This window comes from Scyliorhinus torazame, chromosome 1, assembly GCF_047496885.1.
Source record: "Scyliorhinus torazame isolate Kashiwa2021f chromosome 1, sScyTor2.1, whole genome shotgun sequence".
Classification (NCBI taxonomy): Eukaryota; Metazoa; Chordata; class Chondrichthyes; order Carcharhiniformes; family Scyliorhinidae; genus Scyliorhinus; species Scyliorhinus torazame.
This window is the reverse complement of record NC_092707.1, coordinates 249,704,138-249,723,809: the sequence shown is the minus strand read 5'-3', so window position 1 is coordinate 249,723,809 and position 19,672 is coordinate 249,704,138. Positions and strand designations below refer to the sequence as shown.

Genomic DNA, 19,672 nt, shown 5'->3' with positions numbered 1-19,672 from the left:
CCTTTTCTAATGGGTGCCCTGATCTCAATGTTAAATTTAACGCCCCCCCCCCCCCCCCCCCCCCAACAAAGGACATCAGGTCCGTCACCTCCCGCCAAAACCCACCAAGCAACGGGGCACCCATAACACTAAGAGAGAGAAGTGAAAAAGCTGTTTAGACTGACGGTCATAAGGAGTCTTTTTGCTTCCCAATTGATGTAGGAAGCAGGGCATCACACAGCTGGATGTATTGGCCATCGAATGGGTGGAGTGTGGGGGCAAGGCACCTCCTGGAGTATATTTAATCACAGCTAGCAACCCTATTAGGAACACTTTAACATGATAGTTGTTTTAGGTACAAAACTGTATATACAAATATACTTCAAATATACTTCATAGATAACAATAATTTTATTTGAACAGGTGCAAAACTAAAAGAGATCTGTGACCTGTTGCAGAAAAAACTGAAGATGAGAGAGTTCCCCTGCACCTTTGCCCTTCTAGATGATGGAAGTCACAGATCTGGGGCGGGATTCGCTGTCGGGTTGGAGAATCGCCGGGAGCTGGCATGAATCCCGCCCCCGCCGGTTGCTGAATTCTCCGGCACCGGATATTCGGCGGGGGTGGGAATCGCGCCGTGCCGGTCGGTGCCCCCCCCCCCCCCCCCCCCCCCCAGGCGATTCTCCGGCCCACGATGGGCCGAAGTCCCGCTGCTGTCATGTCTGTCCCGCCGGTGTCATGTCTGTCCCGCCGGCAAGAATTAAACCACCTCTCTTACTGGCGGGACTAGGCGGCGCGGGCGAGCTCCGGGGTTCTGGGGTGGCCTGGCCCGCGATCGGGGGCCACCGATCCGCGGGCTGGCCTGTGCCGTGGGGGCACTCTTTTCCCTCCGCCTCGGTCACAGCCTCCGCGATGGCCGATGCGTAAGAGACACACCCCCCCCCCCCCCCCCGCGCATGCGCAGAGATGACGTCAGCGGCCGTTGACGCTCCCGCGCATGCGCGGACTTCCGCCGCCCAGCGAAGTCCTTTCGGCCCTGGCTGGAGTGGTGCCAAAGGCCTTCCACGCCAGCCGGCACTCCAGCGCGGGCCTAGCCCCTCACGGTGAGTGCTTAGCCCCAAAAGCCCCTCATTGTGAGGGATTTGGGGCGGCCCGACGCCGGAGTGGTTCATGCCACTCCATCCCGCCGGGACCTCCCGCCCCGCCGGGTAGGGGAGAATCCCGGCCCTGAAAGGTGCTCCACCACACAGCCTCCTTCTTAAATAGAGCAGTTCTGTGTCCCTCATACACTCAAAACAGATGCCAACAAGGAAGGGAGTGTTAATTCATGGCGATGGGTGCAAGATGGGATATGGCAGACTGTGACTAGTGGAGTGGTCCAAGGATCAGTGCTCGGGCTTCAGCTACATACAATCTATGAAATGAATGAATGAAAATCGCTTATTGTCACAAGTAGGCTTCAAATGAAGTTACTGAGAAAAGCCCCTAGTCGCCACATTCCGGCGCCTGTTCGGGGAGGCTGGTATGGGAATTGAACCGTACTGCTGGCCTGCCTTGGTCTGCTTTAAAAGCCAGCGATTTAGCCCAGTGTGCTAAACTAGCCCCTATCTATATTAATGACTTAGACAAAGAGACTGAGGATAACGTATTTAAGTTTTCTGACAATACAAAACGAGGGACAGGGGGATTGTTCTCAGCAGATCCCTCACTTCACCATACTGCGTCTCTCAACCGAGTACTGAGTTCCTTTGAACAAGGAACTGGCCCCTATCCCCGCCCAGGAGCCCAAAACGGGTCCTTGCCCACCTATTGATTAATAATGGCTCGACTGGCAGCGGAACATGAAGGCTGTCCGTGAACCTTCCTGACATGGAATGGCAGAACAGGCTCAAATGGCCATGGGGTCCATTCATGCTACTATTTCATATGTATGAAGTTCTCGGGTACGAGAACAAAACTAACTTGACAATGTAACTGAAATGCTGGTATTGGAGCTCAAATTCACTCCTTATCTTGCTTCAACATTCCATTACATACTAGAGTCAATGCATTAACTTAGTGCAGTTGCTGTTCATTGACTATTAACCAGTAAACCTGTAGGAACAACAGAAGCTACTCACCAGGATGTGATCAGGAATGGCATATTTTGCTATCTTAGATGCAACAATTGATTTTAGATCTTTAGCAATGAGCAGTTCAGAGATGGTGCAAGAATCTTTCAAAACAACGAAGGCAAATGCAGCTGAAACAAAGCACATTTTTTTTTAAATTCAGGAAATGCCTAAGTACATGAGTTTGCATTCTGACATAAGACTTGCATTTAATTGAAACAGCTCATCATCAACATTGACAACTCAGGAGGCATATTGGCTCAATCATCAAAATGTTATGGCCCAGAGTGTGTGGTCAGCAGTCAAGCAAGGGCGCTCACTGCTGAGCACAAAGTATGCCTCAGTGAACGATCAAGAGATGTCCCTGGCATGAATTTCAGTTCAGTCATTGTGCAGCGATACCGCAGCTGATTGCAACATTCTTTACTGGGGATTTCCCAGCTAGCCAAACAGCCAACCATACGAAAGGTTTCTCACAGACACACAACAGGAAACTAAAAGCACAAAAATAAAATCACTTTGCAAAAACATTTTCATACAGCAAATTAAAGATTGAGGCACACACATTGGGTGAAGTTGGAAGCTAAAATAGTCTGAGAAAACAGTTTTAAGAAATTATTTTTCAAAATTAGCTTAAAAATCTGCTAATCATTGAACACCACTACATGATTATAAAGTTATCTTTTCTGGGCCAGTTTTGCTGTTTATCAAATTATATTGGTCACATCATCATTTTTTATTTAACTTGTGAATGCAAAAGCCTGAAGTCAAGTGATATCCTTCTCATTTGCTGAGTTTACGTGATTAGTTCACCACTTGCTCTATAGAGGGGACACCCCTTGATAATGTGCAACATTGTTGGTGTCTGTCCACAAGAGCATAAGCCTTTTGGCCAAGATCAAGTGTAGGATCAAGCCCAAGATATCTGCAATGCCTTTTCCTGTCAGTTTGGTTCTTGTCTGCCTCTCTTGTGAGACCATGAATTGGATTCAATTTAAATTGGTTTTCGGAGCAAGCATGGGAGTTCGATTAGGGGCTTACCCCGTCCATATTGTGTGTTGGCTTTGTAACTCTGAGAATGGAAAAACATTTTTTTTTATTTTTTTTTTTTTAAAAGGAGTTTGTACTGAGGCCCCAAGTGGTGGAGGTTGACTGCTCAGGGCCTTAGCCTGTCCTGAACCTGTTTAACATGAACCATTCTCACTGTGGTAGTTCAAAACCAGCCATTAGACAGATAGGGGGTGTCACAAGGAACTTATTTGTGACTTATCGTGTTTCCCATTCATTTACCCAAAGGATATGTGCTGGTAGATCTTGCTCAGGAAGGTTCCTCCCTATGGGACACTGGGATGGAAGGCGGGAAGTGGGCGGGTTGAACAGGTTATCATGGTGAGTAAGATCAGCATGGATGGTTTCAACGGGTTTGTTGGTTTCATCAGTTGATGAATGTGTGGGGATAGTGTTTGTGAGGGCAGGAAGCCGGGGAGGGATGTTAAGGAGATTTCCAGTTATGCTGTATTATGTTGGATTCCATTGAGTGTCCACATGATTTGTGTGCACTGACCTTTGCCAGACAGATGCCACAATGAATAATAGGGCAAGTGATGAGGTCCAAAGTGTTGTGGCTGCAGCACATTACATAGATAAAGCAAGTTTGGTTCGTAGATTGTTTCTGGTGTTGATTTTCCTATTTTCTTTAGATGTTCCCAGAAGACAAAGTTCTAACTAGAGTCATTCCCCAAGTATGTTGGGTTGGTATCATGCTTTAGTATCTAGCCATCCATGTAGGTATGATATTTTTTTTCTGCCCTTGACATTGTGGAGGTGGATAATGTTTCAGAGGGATCGGTATGAGATACTTTGTACTGCAATAGTCTGCCAACTTTGGTCCAGAGTGCAAAAGGATGAAGCTTAGGTAGCACAACAGATGTCATCAGCACAGATGAACTTGCAGGGCATAGTTCATAGATTCCCTACAGTGCAGAAGAAGTTCATTCAGTCCATCGAGTCTGCACCGGCCCTTCAAATGGGGTCTCTACCCATGTCCACTCTCACGTCCACCCCGCCCTAGCCTTGTAACCCCTTAACCTAGTCTGCACATCCCTGGACACTAAGGGGCAATTTAGCATGGCCAATCCACCTAACCCGCATATCTTTGGACTGTTGGAGGAAACCCACACAGACACTGGGAGAATCTACAAAATTCCACACAGGCCAGAATTGAACCCGGGTCCCTGGCGTTGAGGCAGCAGTGCTAACCACTGCTCCACCGTGCCGCCCATAGTTGTGAGCAGGTCATGTGTGTATATATATTGAACAGGGTTAGGGATACCATTGAACCTTTTGATGGTTGCTGGCGTGTCTCCTCCATGCACGTAGCCCTTGCCCAAGATGGTTTCTGAATTATCTGTTGTGCAGGAGTTTTTCGACAATTTCCATGACCCAGATTGGAAGCACCCTGGATGGCTTTAGGAGCAGGCCAGTGTGTCACTGTTTTGTAGTTAGCTGTGAGGTAAAGTAACACCGTGCCTGTCTAGGTTTTTCTGCAAGCCATTTTCAATGTAGGTGATGAGTGCCAAAGCTTGATCACGTGCAGCAGCTGGCCCTTACAGAAACCAGGTTGGTTGACATTAAGGATGGGTTCTAGTTCCGGAGAAAGGCATTGCAGGATAAGACACTCAAGATCTTATAGCACACAGAAAGTAGTGAAATGATGATTAGCTGGCTGCCAATTTGAGAAAATCCAGTTAAAAACTCAATTACAACTGATACAAGAGGTTAGAGTAGTAGAATCCTGAGTGACAGACCTCAACTTCAACATTTCCACATTAGCCTGCACATGAGGGGTAGCGACAGCAAACAATGTAGTTTGTTATCAACTATCCCGCTCTCCTGCAGCAAAATCTGAGCCCATAAATATTTCTGATCATCTTTCCTGGCCAGGAATAATGTAATCACTGTTTAATTGGCTGAATGTAGCTGTGTTTTAGAATAGCCGCGTCCTAAGTGTAGTAGTGAGTGGGAATTGCTGTGAGCTTCCCAGCGCTCGGCCCAGCGAGGCCGGCAGTGCTATTCAACATTAATTGGCCCACTTAACGAGGCCTCATGGGCTTCCCGTCCTGAATGCCGCTCACCAGCCGATTCGCCGGGACTGTGTTCCCTTCCTTTAAGGACACATGAACTAGACAGGATTGTCAGGTACTTCCTGAGCTTATAGCCGGCAGTGTGCATCTATATTGTGACTTCAAGATTATGCCATACAGCATAGGTTTTTAGTCAATCAAGATATTGTCCAAGAAGTTAACTTTCGTGAAAAACAAGTACTTCATTCATAAAGAGAAGTTCAAGTTAGATGTGGTTGAGGTAAGCAGTATTTCCTCATGAATATAGTCAATGGATGATTCACCATCATCAACATGTCACGTTTCTTTTGAAGAGGATAACAATATTGTTTAGATGTTTAACATTAGTTGCAGTTCGGAAGGTGACAAGGGAGGGCAAACGATTTAAAAGTAAAATGCTGCAGATGCTGGATGTTTACCACAAGTTCAGGTGTTGGCATTGACTTTTGGGGGTGCCAAAGGTGCCAGCTGCTTGGAAATAAGATATCTCAAAAATGGTAGGAGCGGCACGGTGGCACAGTGGTTAGCACTGCTGCCTCATGGCGCAGAGGAGCCAGGTTCAATCCTGGCACCCGGGTCACTGTCTATACGGAGTTTGCACTGTCTCCCTCTGTCTGCCTGGGTCTCACCCCTACAATCCAAAATGATGTACAGGGTAGGTGGATTAGCCTCGCCAAATTGCCCCTTAATTGGAATAAAAAAATAATTGAGTACTCGAAATTTATTTTTTTTAAATGTAAAAAATACTCAAAAGCTGGTAGGTCTCTAATGAAGCTGCTTATGGACAGACACAAGTGAGAATAGTTTAGCATTGTTCTTCACCTCCTTCCTCCTGGTAGCCAGAAAATGTCGGCATGGCTCTCTTCAGGAAATTTGTTCAGTACCAAAGATTACTTTTCCTCGCTATGAATCAAAATCGTCTTTCTGTCCATAATATGGTTATGTGGCCTTCAACTCTTAATAAAACCCTTGTAATCTAACTGTTTACGCCATTTCCTGATTTGCTAAGTGGATAATGGAAGAATAAACACCCTATCGAGCCATGTGATTTAGAGCCAAAAACCGCAAATCTAGTTTACTATAAATTAAGGTCAAACATTAGCAGAAAGTCACTACCCCAGATTTCTAAGTTCCTAACTTACAAATTCTTGGCGATGCAAAAATCAAAAAGCTTGCTAACTAGCTCTCATGTGTTCTGAAATCAGGAACAACATCCAACAGGTAAAACCAATATATGGGGAGAGGTTCCGACTCAACTTATATTGCTGTTCACCCTGAAGAAGTCCCGACATTCACCATAACCGTGATATTTACACGAGAAATCACCAGTTCCCCCTCCACCGCCCCTCAGTAATGTTCGACACCCCCACCCTCACCCCCGGCAATGTTCACCCCCACCTTGGCAATATCAATCCCCTCCTGCTGCAATGTTCATCCTACCCCATCCCCTAACCAGCAATGTTCACCCACTTCTCAACCCCTTCCTGGCACTGCTCACCCCTCCCAATTAATGCTCACCCCCTGCCTCTGCCCAGCAATGTTCACCCCCCTTCACCCCATCAATGTCATTCCCCGACTCACCCCATCGTTGTTCAGATCCTTCCTGGCAGTGTTCACCACCCACCCACCCATCCCCGATCTCTCATCAATGTTCATTGCCCCTTCACGACCCCAGCCGCACCTCCTCTCTCGACTCACCTTCCGGAATCCTGGTTGCCGGAGGATGAGGGAAGAAGGTGAACACTGTTGGGGGGGGGGGGGGGGGGGGGGGTGCGGGAGGAATGAACACTGTTGGGGGGGGTGAGGGAGGAGTGAACAGTCGGGGGTGAGAGAGGAGTGAATGCTGTCGGATGGAGGGATGGGTGAACACTGTCAGGGGTGAGGAATGAATGAATACTGTCGGGGGGTGAGGGGTGAGTGAATACTGTCGGAGGGAGGAGTGAACAGTCGGGGTGAGGGAGGAGTGAATACCGTCGGGGGTGAGGGGTGAGTGAATACTGTCGGGGGTGAGGGGTGAGTGAATACTGTCGGAGGGAGGAGTGAACAGTCGGGGTGAGGGAGGAGTGAACAGTCGGGGTGAGGGAGGAGTGAATACTGTCGGAGGGAGGAGTGAGCAGTCGGGGTGAGGGAGGAGTGAATACTGTCGGGGGTGAGTGAATACTGTCGGGGGGTGAGTGAATACTGTCGGAGGGAGGAGTGAACAGTCGGGGTGAAAGGGGAGTGAATACTGTCGGGGGTGAGGGGGTGAGTGAATACTGTCGGGGGTGAGGGGTGAGTGAATACTGTCGGAGGGTGAGGGAGGAGTGAATACTGTCGGGGGTGAGTGAATACTGTCGGGGGTGAGGGGTGAGTGAATACTGTCGGAGGGAGGGAGGAGTGAATACTGTCGGAGGGAGGGAGGAGTGAATACTGGGGGTGAGGGGTGAGTGAATACTGTCGGGGGGAGGAGTGAACAGTCGGGGTGAGGGGTGAGTGAATACTGTCTGAGGGAGGAGTGAGCAGTCGGGGTGAGGGAGGAGTGAATACTGTCGGGGGTGAGTGAATACTGTCGGGGGGTGAGTGAATACTGTCGGAGGGAGGAGTGAACAGTCGGGGTGAGGGGGGAGTGAATACTGTCGGGGGTGAGGGGTGAGTGAATACTGTCGGAGGGTGAGGGAGGAGTGAATACTGTCGGGGGGTGAGGGAGGAGTGAATACTGTCGGAGGGAGGAGTGAATGCTGTCGGAGGGAGGGAGGAGTGAACAGTCGGTGTGAGGGAGGAGTGAATACTGTCGGAGGTGAGGAAGGAGTGAATACTGTCGGGGGGTGAGGGGTGAGTGAATACTGTCGGAGGGAGGGAGGAGTGAATACTGTCGGAGGGAGGGAGGAGTGAATACTGTCGGAGGGAGGGAGGAGTGAATACTGTCGGTGTGAGGGAGGAATGAATACTGTCGGAGGGAGGAGTGAATACTGTCGGGGTGAGGGAGGAGTGAATACTGTCGGAGGGAGGGATGAATACTGTTGGGGGGTGAGGGAGGAGTGAACACTGTCGAGGGTGAGGGAGGAGTGAATATTGTCGAGGGGTGAGGGAGGAGTGACTACTGTCGGGGGTAAGGGAGGAGTGAATACTGTCGGGGGTGAGGGAGGAGTGAATACTGTCGGGGGGTGAGTGGTGAGTGAATACTGTCGGAGAGAGGGAGGAGTGAATACTGTCGGAGGGAGGGAGGAGTGATTACTGTCGGGAGGTGAGGGGTGAGTGAATACTGTCGGAGTGAGGGAGGAGTGAATACTGTTGGGGGTGAGGGAGGAGTGAATACTGTCGGGGGGTGAGGGGTGAGTGAATACTGTCGGAGGGAGGAGTGAATACTGTTGGAGGGAGGGAGGAGTGAATACTGAGGGTGAGGGAGGAGTGAACAGTCGGGGTGAGTGAATACTGTCGGATGGAGGGAGGAGTGAATACTGTCGGGGTGAGGGAGGAGTGAACAGTCGGGGTGAGGGAGGAATGCATAATGTTGGAGGGAGGGAGGAGTGAATACTGTCGGAGGGAGGGAGGAGTGAATACTGTCAGGGGTGAGGGAGGAGTGAATACTGTCGGGGGTGAGGGAGGAGTGAATACTGTCGGGGGTGAGGGAGGAGTGAATACTGTCGGGGGTCAGGGAGGAGTGAATACTGTCGGGGGTGAGGGAGGATTGAATACTGTCGGAGGGAGAGGGAGGAGTGAATACTGTCGGAGGGAGGGATGAGTGAATACTGTCGGGGGTGAGGGACGAGTGAACACAGTCGGAGGTGAGGGAGGAGTGAACACTGTCGAGGGTGAGGGAGGAGTGAATACTGTCGAGGGGTGAGGGAGGAGTGAACAGTCGGGATGAGGGAGGAGTGACTACTGTCGGGGGTAAGGGAGGAGTGAATACTGTCGGGGGGTGAGGGGTGAGTGAATACTGTCAGAGGGAGGAGTGATTACTGTCGGGGGCGGTGAGGGGTGAGTGAATACTGTCGGAGTGAGGGAGGAGTGAATACTGTCGGGGGTGAGGGAGGAGTGAATACTGTCGGGGGTGAGGGAGGAGTGAATACTGTCGGGGGGTGAGGGGTGAGTGAATACTGTCGAAGGGAGGGAGGAGTGAATACTGTCGGGGGTGAGGGAGGAGTGAACAGTCGGGATGAGGGAGGAGTGAATACTGTCGGGGGTGAGGGAGGAGTGAATACTGTCGGGGGGTGAGGGGTGAGTGAATACTGTCGGAGGGAGGGAGGAGTGAATACTGTCGGAGGGAGGGAGGAGTGAATACTGGGGGTGAGGGAGGAGTGAACAGTCGGGGTGAGGGGTGAGTGAATACTGTCGGAGGGAGGGAGGAGTGAATACTGTCAGAGGGAGGGAGGAGTGAATATTTTCGGGGTGAGGGAGGAGTGAACAGTTGGGGTGAGGGAGGAATGAATACTGTTGGAGGGAGGGAGGAGTGAATACTGTCGGGGGGAGGGAGGAGTGAATACTGTCGGGGGTGAGGGAGGAGTGAATACTGTCGGGGGTGAGGGAGGAGTGAATACTGTCGGGGGTGAGGGAGGAGTGAATACTATCGGGGGTGAGGGGGGAGTGAATACTGTCGGGGGTCAGGGAGGAGTGAATACTGCCAGGGTGAGGGAGGAGTGAATACTGTTGAGGGTGAGGGACGAGTGAACACTGTCGGGGGTGAGGGAGGAGTGAATACTATCGAGGGTGAGAGACGAGTGAATACTGTCGGGGGTCAGGGAGAAGTGAATACTGCCGGGGGGTGAGGGACGAGTGAACACTGTCGGGGGTGAGGGAGGAGTGAATACTATTGAGGGTGAGAGACGAGTGAATACTGTCGGGGGTCAGGGAGGAGTGAATACTGCCGGGGTGAGGGAGGAGTGAATACTGTTGAGGGTGAGGGACGAGTGAACACTGTCGGGGGTGTGGGAGGAGTGAATACTATCGAGGGTGAGAGACGAGTGAATACTGTCGGGGTGAGGGAGGAGTGAATACTGTTGGGGGGGTGAGGGAGGAGTGGACACTGTCGAGGGTGAGGGAGGAGTGAATACTGTCGGGTGAGGGAGGAGTGAATACTGTCGGGGTGAGGGAGGAGTGAATACTGTCGGGGTGAGGGAGGAGTGAATACTGTCGGGGGGTGAGGGTGGAGTGAATACTGTTGGGGTGAGGGAGGAGTGAATACTGTCGGGGGCTGAGGGAGGAGTGAAAACTGTCAGGGTGAGGGAGGAGTGAATACTGTCGGGGGTGAGGGAGGAGTGAATACTGTCGGGGTGAGGGAGGAGTGAATACTGTCGGGGTGAGGGAGGAGTGAATACTGTTGGGGTGAGGGAGGAGTGAATACTGTCGGGGTGAGGGAGGAGTGAATACTGTCGGGGGGTGAGGGAGGAGTGAATACTGTCGGGGTGAGGGAGGAGTGAATACTGTTGGGGGGGTGAGGGAGGAGTGGACACTGTCGAGGGTGAGGGAGGAGTGAATACTGTCGGGTGAGGGAGGAGTGAATACTGTCGGGGTGAGGGAGGAGTGAATACTGTCGGGGTGAGGGAGGAGTGAATACTGTCGGGGGGTGAGGGTGGAGTGAATACTGTCGGGGTGAGGGAGGAGTGAATACCGTCGGGGGCTGAGGGAGGAGTGAATACTGTCAGGGTGAGGGAGGAGTGAATACTGTCGGGGGTGAGGGAGGAGTGAATACTGTCGGGGTGAGGGAGGAGTGAATACTGTCGGGGTGAGGGAGGAGTGAATACTGTTGGGGTGAGGGAGGAGTGAATACTGTCGGGGTGAGGGAGGAGTGAATACTGTCGGGGGGTGAGGGAGGAGTGAATACTGTCGGGGTGAGGGAGGAGTGAATACTGTCGGGGGGTGAGGGAGGAGTGAATACTGTCAGGGTGAGGGAGGAGTGAATACTGTCGGGGGGTGAGGGAGGAGTGAATACTGTCAGGGTGAGGGAGGAGTGAATACTGTCGGGGGGTGAGGGAGGAGTGAATACTGTCGGGGTGAGGGAGGAGTGAATACTGTCGGAGGGAGGGAGGAGTGAATACTGTCGGAGGGAGGGAGGAGTGAATACTGTCGGGGGTGAAGGAGGAGTGAATACTGTCGGGAGGTGAGGGAGGAGTGAACACTGTCGGAGGGAGGGAGGAGTGAATACTGTCGGAGGGAGGGAGGAGTGAATACTGTCGGAGGGAGGGAGGAGTGAATACTGTCGGGGGTGAGGGAGGAGTGAATACTGTCGGGGGTCAGGGAGGAGTGAATACTGCCGGGGGTGAGGGACGAGGGAATACTGTCGGGGGTCAGGGAGGAGTGAATACTGCCGGGGTGAGGGAGGAGTGAATACTGTTGAGGGTGAGGGACGAGTGAACACTGTCGGGGGTGAGGGAGGAGTGAATATTATCGAGGGTGAGAAACGAGTGAATACTGTCGGAGGGAGGGAGGAGTGGACACTGCCGAGGGTGAAGGAGGAGTGAATACTGTCGGGGGGGTGAGGGAGGAGTGGACACTGTCGAGGGTGAGGGAGGAGTGAATACTGTCGGGTGAGGGAGGAGTGAATACTGTCGGGGGGTGAGGGAGGAGTGAATACTGTTGGGGTGAAGGAGGAGTGAATACTGTTGGGGTGAGGGAGGAGTGAATACTGTCGGGGGGTGAGGGAGGAGTGAATACTGTCGGCGTGAGGGAGGAGTGAATACTGTCGGGGTGAGGGAGGAGTAAATACTGTCGGGGGGTGAGGGAGGAGTGAATACTGTTGGGGGGGTGAGGGAGGAGTGAATACTGTCGGGGTGAGGGAGGAGTGAATACTGTCGGGGGGTGAGGGAGGAGTGAACACTGCCGAGGGTGAGGGAGGAGTGAATACTGTTGGGGTGAGGGAGGAGTGAATACTGTCGGGGTGAGGGAGGAGTGAATACTGGCGGGGTGAGGGAGGAGTGAATACCGTCGGGGTGAGGGAGGAGTGAATACTGTCGGGGTGAGGGAGGAGTGAATACTGTTGAGGGTGAAGGAGGAGTGAATACTGTCGGGGGGTGAGGGAGGAGTGAATACTGTCGGGGGGTGAGGGAGGAGTGAATACTGTCGGGGGGTGAGGGAGGAGTGAACACTGCCAAGGGTGAGGGAGGAGTGAATACTGTCGGGGGGGGTGAGGGAGGAGTGAACACTGCCAAGGGTGAGGGAGGAGTGAATACTGTTGGGGTGAGGGAAGAGTGAATACTGTTGAGGGATGAGGGAGGAGTGAATACTGTCGGGGGGTGAGGGAGGAGTGAATACTGTTGAGGGTGAAGGAGGAGTGAATACTGTCGGGGCGTGAGGGAGGAGTGAACACTGTCGAGGGTGAGGGAGGAGTGAACACTGTTGAGGGTGAGGGAGGAGTGAATACTGTCGGGGGTGAGGGAGGAGTGAATACTGTCGGGGGTCAGGGAGGAGTGAATACTGTCGGGGGGTGAGGGAGGAGTGAATACTGTCGGGGTGAGGGAGGAGTGAATACTGTCGGGGCGTGAGGGAGGAGTGAATACTGTTGAGGGTGAAGGAGGAGTGAATACTGTCGGGGCGTGAGGGAGGAGTGAACGCTGTCGAGGGTGAGGGAGGAGTGAATACTGTTGGGATGAGGGAGGAGTGAATACTGTCGGGGTGAGGGAGGAGTGAATACTGTCGGGGGGTGAGGGAGGAGTGAATACTGTTGAGGGTGAAGGAGGAGTGAATACTGTCGGGGCGTGAGGGAGGAGTGAACGCTGTCGAGGGTGAGGGAGGAGTGAATACTGTCGGCGTGAGGGAGGAGTGAATACTGTTGGGATGAGGGAGGAGTGAATACTGTTGGGATGAGGGAGGAGTGAATACTGTTGGGGTGAGGGAGGAGTGAATACTGTCGGGGTGAGGGAGGAGTGAATACTGTCGGGGTGAGGGAGGAGTGAATACTGTCGGGGGGTGAGGGAGGAGTGAATACTGTCGGGGGGTGAGGGAGGAGTGAATACTGTCGGGGGGTGAGGGAGGAGTGAATACTGTTGAGGGTGAAGGAGGAGTGAATACTGTCGGGGGGTGAGGGAGGAGTGAATACTGTTGAGGGTGAAGGAGGAGTGAATACTGTCGGGGGTGAGGGAGGAGTGAATACTGTCGAGGGTGAGGGAGGAGTGAATACTGTCGGGGGTGAGGGAGGAGTGAACACTGTCGGGGTGAGGAAGGAGTGAATACTGTCGGGGTGAGGGAGGAGTGAATACTGTCGGGGGGTGAGGGAGGAGTGGACATTGTCAGGAGGTGGGGAGTGGCTATCACTGTCGGTAAGTGGAGGTTGTGCAGTACTCAATTTAAAACACTAAGCCAGTGAACTGAGGACAGTCCTTAAGTTTTTGGTGTATGGTGAGTGAAGGATGTTCGGGTGCACTGGAATTACACTCCCATGGCCACCTGACTTGGTACATCCCTGCAACCTTGTTAGAGCCAGCATTAGAAGCTGCAAAGTCCCAAGCTTAAAATGATAAGTGGCCAGTTTAAATCACAATCAGTTTCAGGCACAACATCTTCCACACTGAAAACTGTGGGCCTAGATTTTAAACAATCTTTTTCAGGATTCCGAGATTATGGGCGTGATTCTCTGGCCTCGTTGTGCTCGAGCAACGCCGGGCACCAAACAACGCATCCGGCCCACCCCCATAGGCGAAATCAGAATCCCCTTGTAGCCTGGCGAGAAGCCAATAATCACACTTAAGCCCTATTTCCATACAATTAACGAGAGCTAATCCATATCCAGCAGCCTCCCGTGATTCAGTGGCCTCCCCAGTAAGTGGTCGAGCTGGCGCCGATTAGTACTCCTTTTGAAAAACATGTACCTGGCGGAAGGGCTTCTGTGGGAAGCCGAGGAGGTGAGTAGGCATCTTCATTCACTTGCGACTGGGACAAGCTCCGCGGCGCCTTGGCCATTCCAATCTGAAAACAGGACATGTTCCTCAGCACCTCATCAACATCAGTCTGGTACTGGGTCATGTATACCAACAGGTCGGACAGTCTGCCAAGGCCCTCAGCCATGCCGTCATCGACCACGACACGTCTCGGATACCTTCCCTAATGCTGCTGACGTTGTCCACCAGGATCTCCACTGCAATCGCCACCCTAGCAGTGTTGGCCTCGGATCCACGCATTGCCAGCAACTTCTCCTGTGCCCGTAGCTTCTGGGATTCCTCCAATCGGCTATGGACCTGCTGGAGTGTCGCTGACATCTCCCTCTGAATGTCCTGACCGCACCCTAATGCTCCATCGGAACCGGGTAGCCTGTTCCATAGGCTGAGCAGCTGGCAGGGTCCTGGGATCCAGCAGACCGCCGACTGCTGTCTCACCTGGGCGTTACGGCCTCCACCTGATGTGCGTCAGCAACTGTGTGGTGCTCACCAGATTGTGCCCCAGAAGCCTGACCATTAATGTTGCCCACCGAGGTGTGTGTCTCTGCAATGCGGAGGGTGGATATGGCATCTTCGGAACTCTCCTCTGAGGTGGTCTCGTGGGAGGGTGTCGCCCCGGATGAGCCGGCGCCGTCGGCTGGAGGACCTGCGGGAGAATAGACATGTGGTCCATGGATGGGATGGGTCAGTCTGTATTACATTAACACCTCACGTTTGACAGGTCCTCCGGGTGGGGCCAAGTGGATCCTCACCTCTGTGGCATCCGGCAACCTCCACATTGGCAACCGCTCTGTTCTCGGCCATCCCAGTCACCTCCAGGGCCCATTCCTCAAAGGTCGTGAGGATTCCTATGTCGGGCATCCTTCCACAGCCTGGGCCCTCTCCCGCCGATTATCAGCAACTCCATTACCATTATATCATGCATTTCCCACAATTGGAGAAGGTAACTAGATGGAACTTGGTCTTCTTGCCTACCAATTCCTATGTTCTAGTCATTAAGCCTGTTTCTGTAACATATGCAAATCACAGATTATCTGAATAATATAATAGTACATAACAAAGGTTCTGCGGTCCAATCTCCACAAACCCCACACTTTCCAAGCTCTTGATAACAATCACATGCTGCAATACTTGTCTCTTCCTTTGTCCATGTCAACAGTCTCTACTGATGAGTGATTGATCTCGTAGCTGTGTCACAACTTGTTGCTACGTTCTTTTGAAACACTGTCAAAGTTCTATCCCCAGAAATCGCAGGGGTAAAAAACACCTATTCCCATGCATTAGTGAGCAGGTTGTTCATTTGAACAAAAAACTAATTCAAGAAATTAGCCACTTGATTGTTGAAAAAGATGATTCCTCATTTCTTCCACCCAGCTCAGATATGCAATAAAGGTTCTTGGTTAATAATGAACACCCTAATATATTTGATAGTAGAATAGAGAAGAGCATCTGATTAAAGGGTAGAAAGTATAAACATGTTTATCACAATCCTCTTGTGTTGAGAATCGGTCTTGTTCCCCCTTCATGTACAGTGGAATGACAGAGGTCAGGTTTCGGGTTTGATTGAATGAACATTTGCGGGTGACCTCTTAACACAGACAATCCCCTCCAATAGATAATTTGTTTAAAGATATAAAAGATAAAAAAGGGAAGGGCAAAGAACAATTTTGTAGAACACATTTTTGTACTCATTATTGCAATTTGCCAATAAATATAGTTCACAAGAAATATCATCTGGGAAAATATTATTTTAAATGCGTTCAAATATATATGTGCTAATTTGCCTACAATATTCAACTGCACTCTTCAGAGAACAGGGACAACAGGGTACCTAATATTAACAGAGTACCTAATACTAATACTAACACTTTCACTTGAAGCAAGTAAAGGGAAAGAACTGACTAGTTCTTTAGGACTTTGATTCTAAATGTGTCATTTGAGCATTTCCAACTGTTTTATTTGATAGTAGGACAAGTGGAAAAGTATAACTGTAGTACTTTCACCTCTGAGTTGGAAGGTTGTGGATTCAAGTCCTACTCCAGTATAGAATCTAAGACAGCACTTCACTGTGGTACAGTGCTGAGGGAGTGCTGCACTATCAGTGGTGCTGTATTTTTGATAAGACTGTAAACAGAGTCCCTTCTGCCATTTCAAGTGGAGGTAAAACATTCAACGGCACTATTTGAAGAAGAAGAAGATGACCTGCCTATCATTCATTGCTGAATCAACATCACTACACGCAAACTATCTGGTCATTATTTTAATGCTGTTTGTGAGATTTTGTTACGCACAAATTGTTGTATCTGACTACACTTCAAAAGTATTTCATTGGCTTTGAGGTTTCCTGAGGTGGTGAAAGTTTTGTTCTTTCTTTTGCACATCGGCATAGTAAAATATTGTCAACACACATTCCTCATGTTGCTCTAAGTTTCACTGTCGGGCATTAAATGCTTCCAAATAATCAAGGAACTGTTTATTATCAACTAATTCTAGGGTACTTTAGCATCAGAGTTCAGGAGGGATATCAGGGAAGCTATGGCATTTGAAGCAAAAGCCAATTTGCACCGAGACCAAATATATTTCCATCATAAGACATGCCGACAGTTTTCATTTCCGGTCCAAAACAAATAAATTAAAAAGACCCCAGTTTAAAAGTGAGGCGGCATAAAACGAAGATGCACAACTTAACCTCCATCGCACTAAACAAAATAAATCACTTTTTATTTTCCTGAATTTACCTGCATTGTGTTAGTCATGTGATTACTGTTTCTCTCACCTACCTTCACCTTTTATGTCATGAGGATAGCCAATCACTGCAGTCTCTGGCACATCTGGGTGTTCAGACTAAAGAGCATTTGAACAGAGAAACACCATCACGATCAATTAACAGTTTCCTTTCCACCTCCTGTTATTTCTCCTCACAGAAGTGCTGAATAATACTAAAGTACTGCTTTACAAGTGGAGGTCTTGCTGCGCAGTGGGTAGCGTCCCAGCCACTAAGCCATAAGCCCCAGGACTTGCTGGCCAAGGAAGGTATATTCATAACGCAGCAGAACAGATCGAGTGTCAACCTGCAAATCCTTCCACCAAATGCCAATGGCACCCAGTAAGAACAGGAGAGATTCCTGGTCAGTCATGTGATGGAAAGAACATTGGAGCCTCTACATCAATATCCGTATCTCCAGATTACAACATGCATGTAAAAGTGCCTGTTGCCACAGCATCTCGGACTCCCTGAGTTAACTGTAATAAAGCACCACCTCCACTGTTTTATGAGTGTTCCATACCTCCTCATCCACATTAGCAGTCTTTATACATGAACCTATATATAAACCTAGAAAGTGAGTATTATTTACATCGACAGTACAGAAACTGGCTATACTTCAACTGATCTATACTTCACACAAACACCCTTCCACTTTCTTCCAACCCTGTCACAAAGCCCATCTACTCTCTTCTCCCTCACGTACAAATCAAGTGTCCCCTTAAATGCAACAAGTTATCTACTGCAACCAATCCTAATGGCACATTTTCATCACTCCGTATGTAAAGAAATTTCTCCTAAAATGTTTACTTAACCTGTCAACAACTAACTTAAACTTATACTCCATTGTTCTAGACTGGTTATGGGGCTGGTTTAGCACAGTGGGCTAAACAGCTGGCTTGTAATGCAAAACAAGACCAGCAGCGCGGGTTCAATTCCCGTACCGGCCTCCCCGAGCAGGTGCCGGAATGTGGCGACGAGGGGCTTTTCAACGTCACTTCATTGAAGCCTACTTGTGACAATAAGTGATTATTATTATTACTTACCTAAAAGTGGGAACCATTTCTCCATACCCACCCTTTCAAACCCTTCCATAATTTTTAAGGTCTCTATCAGGTCCGCTCTTTGTCTGTATTCACACCCACTCAGTCAGTGGAGAGTATCAGGAGCAGAGAGCCAGAATAACTTTCTCCTACTTCCCTGAAGCCAACTGCAATATCCAACTCTCACAGTTACGATCAGCTTTACTGAGAATGGACAGGGAGCAAACCAGGAGCATTATTAATTTGTACGGCTCTGCGACACTGTGGATAAATGACTGCATCATCATAGGAGCCCAGAGACTTCAGGTTCACATGCTGCTGTGACAGGTCTCTGGTTTGAACCTGTTTTAATCTGTGATACGCTAATATAGTTGCATACACATGTCAAGGCCATATTTGTTTTCCCTAATTTTCTACTTCTTGCTGATCCTGGAGAACAGTTCCACACCATCCGGAACCTGGCGGTGCTTTGTCAGAAATCCAGGAGCAGAGCTCGTCCAATACACAATCCACTGGGACAGCTGATCCAGTTCTGGATACATGGGGACAGCTGATCCAGTACTGGATACATGGGGACAGCTGATCCAGTACTGGATCCATGGGGACAGCTGATCCAGTGCTGGATACATGGGGACAGCTGATCCAGCACTGGATACATGGGGACAGCTGATCCAGCACTGGATACATGGGGACAGCTGATCCAGTGCTGGATCCATGGGGACAGCTGATCCAGTGCTGGATCCATGGGGACAGCTGATCCAGTGCTGGATCCATGGGGACAGCTGATCCAGTGCTGGATCCATGGGGACAGCTGATCCAGTGCTGGATACATGGGGACAGCTAATCCAGTACTGGATACATGGGGACAGCTGATCCAGTACTGGATACATGGGGACAGCTGATCCAGTGCTGGATACATGGGGACAGCTGATCCAGTACTGGATACATGGGGACAGCTGATCCAGTACTGGATACATGGGGACAGCTGTTCCAGTACTGGATCCATGGGGACAGCTGATCCAGTACTGGATCCATGGGGACAGCTGATCCAGTGCTGGATACATGGGGACAGCTGATCCAGTGCTGGATCCATGGGGACAGCTGATCCAGTACTGGATACATTGGGGCAGTTGATCTGGTACTGGATCCATGGGGACAGCTGATCCAGTGCTGGATCCATGGGGACAGCTGATCCAGTGCTGGATACATGGGGACAGCTGATCCAGTACTGGATACATGGGGACAGCTGATCCAGTACTGGATACATGGGGACAGCTGATCCAGTGCTGGATACATGGGGACAGCTGATCCAGTACTGGATACATGGGGACAGCTGATCCAGTACTGGATACATGGGGACAGCTGTTCCAGTACTGGATCCATGGGGACAGCTGATCCAGTACTGGATCCATGGGGACAGCTGATCCAGTGCTGGATACATGGGGACAGCTGATCCAGTACTGGGTCCATGGGGGACAACTGGTCCAGTACTGGGACAATGGGGAAAGCTGATCCAGTACTGGATACACGGGGACATAAGAACATAAGAACTAGGCAAATGGATTCAACCTTATCCTCCATAGCACTGCTAATTTCCAATCCGCCGGGACCACCCAGAGTTTAGTGAATTTTGGTAAATTATCACTAGTACATTTGTAATTTCCCTAGCCATCTCTTTTAGCACTCTGGGATGCATTCCATCAGGGCTAGGAGACTTGTCTACCTTTAGCCCCATTAGCTTGCCCATCACTACCCCTTTAGTGATAACAATCCTCTCAAGGTCCTCACCTGTCATAGTCTCATTTCC

General features: G+C 50.3%; 1 protein-coding gene across 1 annotated transcript in view; it reads right to left on the bottom strand.

Annotated features, from left to right (window-relative positions):
* The window catches only part of LOC140420575 (acetyl-coenzyme A synthetase 2-like, mitochondrial), a 147,016-nt gene that overhangs the window by 8,932 nt on the left and 118,412 nt on the right, over positions 1-19,672 (bottom strand). Inside the window, exons 12-13 of the mRNA XM_072504575.1 lie at positions 16,839-16,902; positions 2,100-2,221 (exon numbers count right to left, since the gene is read on the bottom strand). Coding sequence (XP_072360676.1) covers positions 2,100-2,221; positions 16,839-16,902 — 186 coding nt within the window. The remainder of the gene's footprint in view (positions 1-2,099; positions 2,222-16,838; positions 16,903-19,672) is intronic.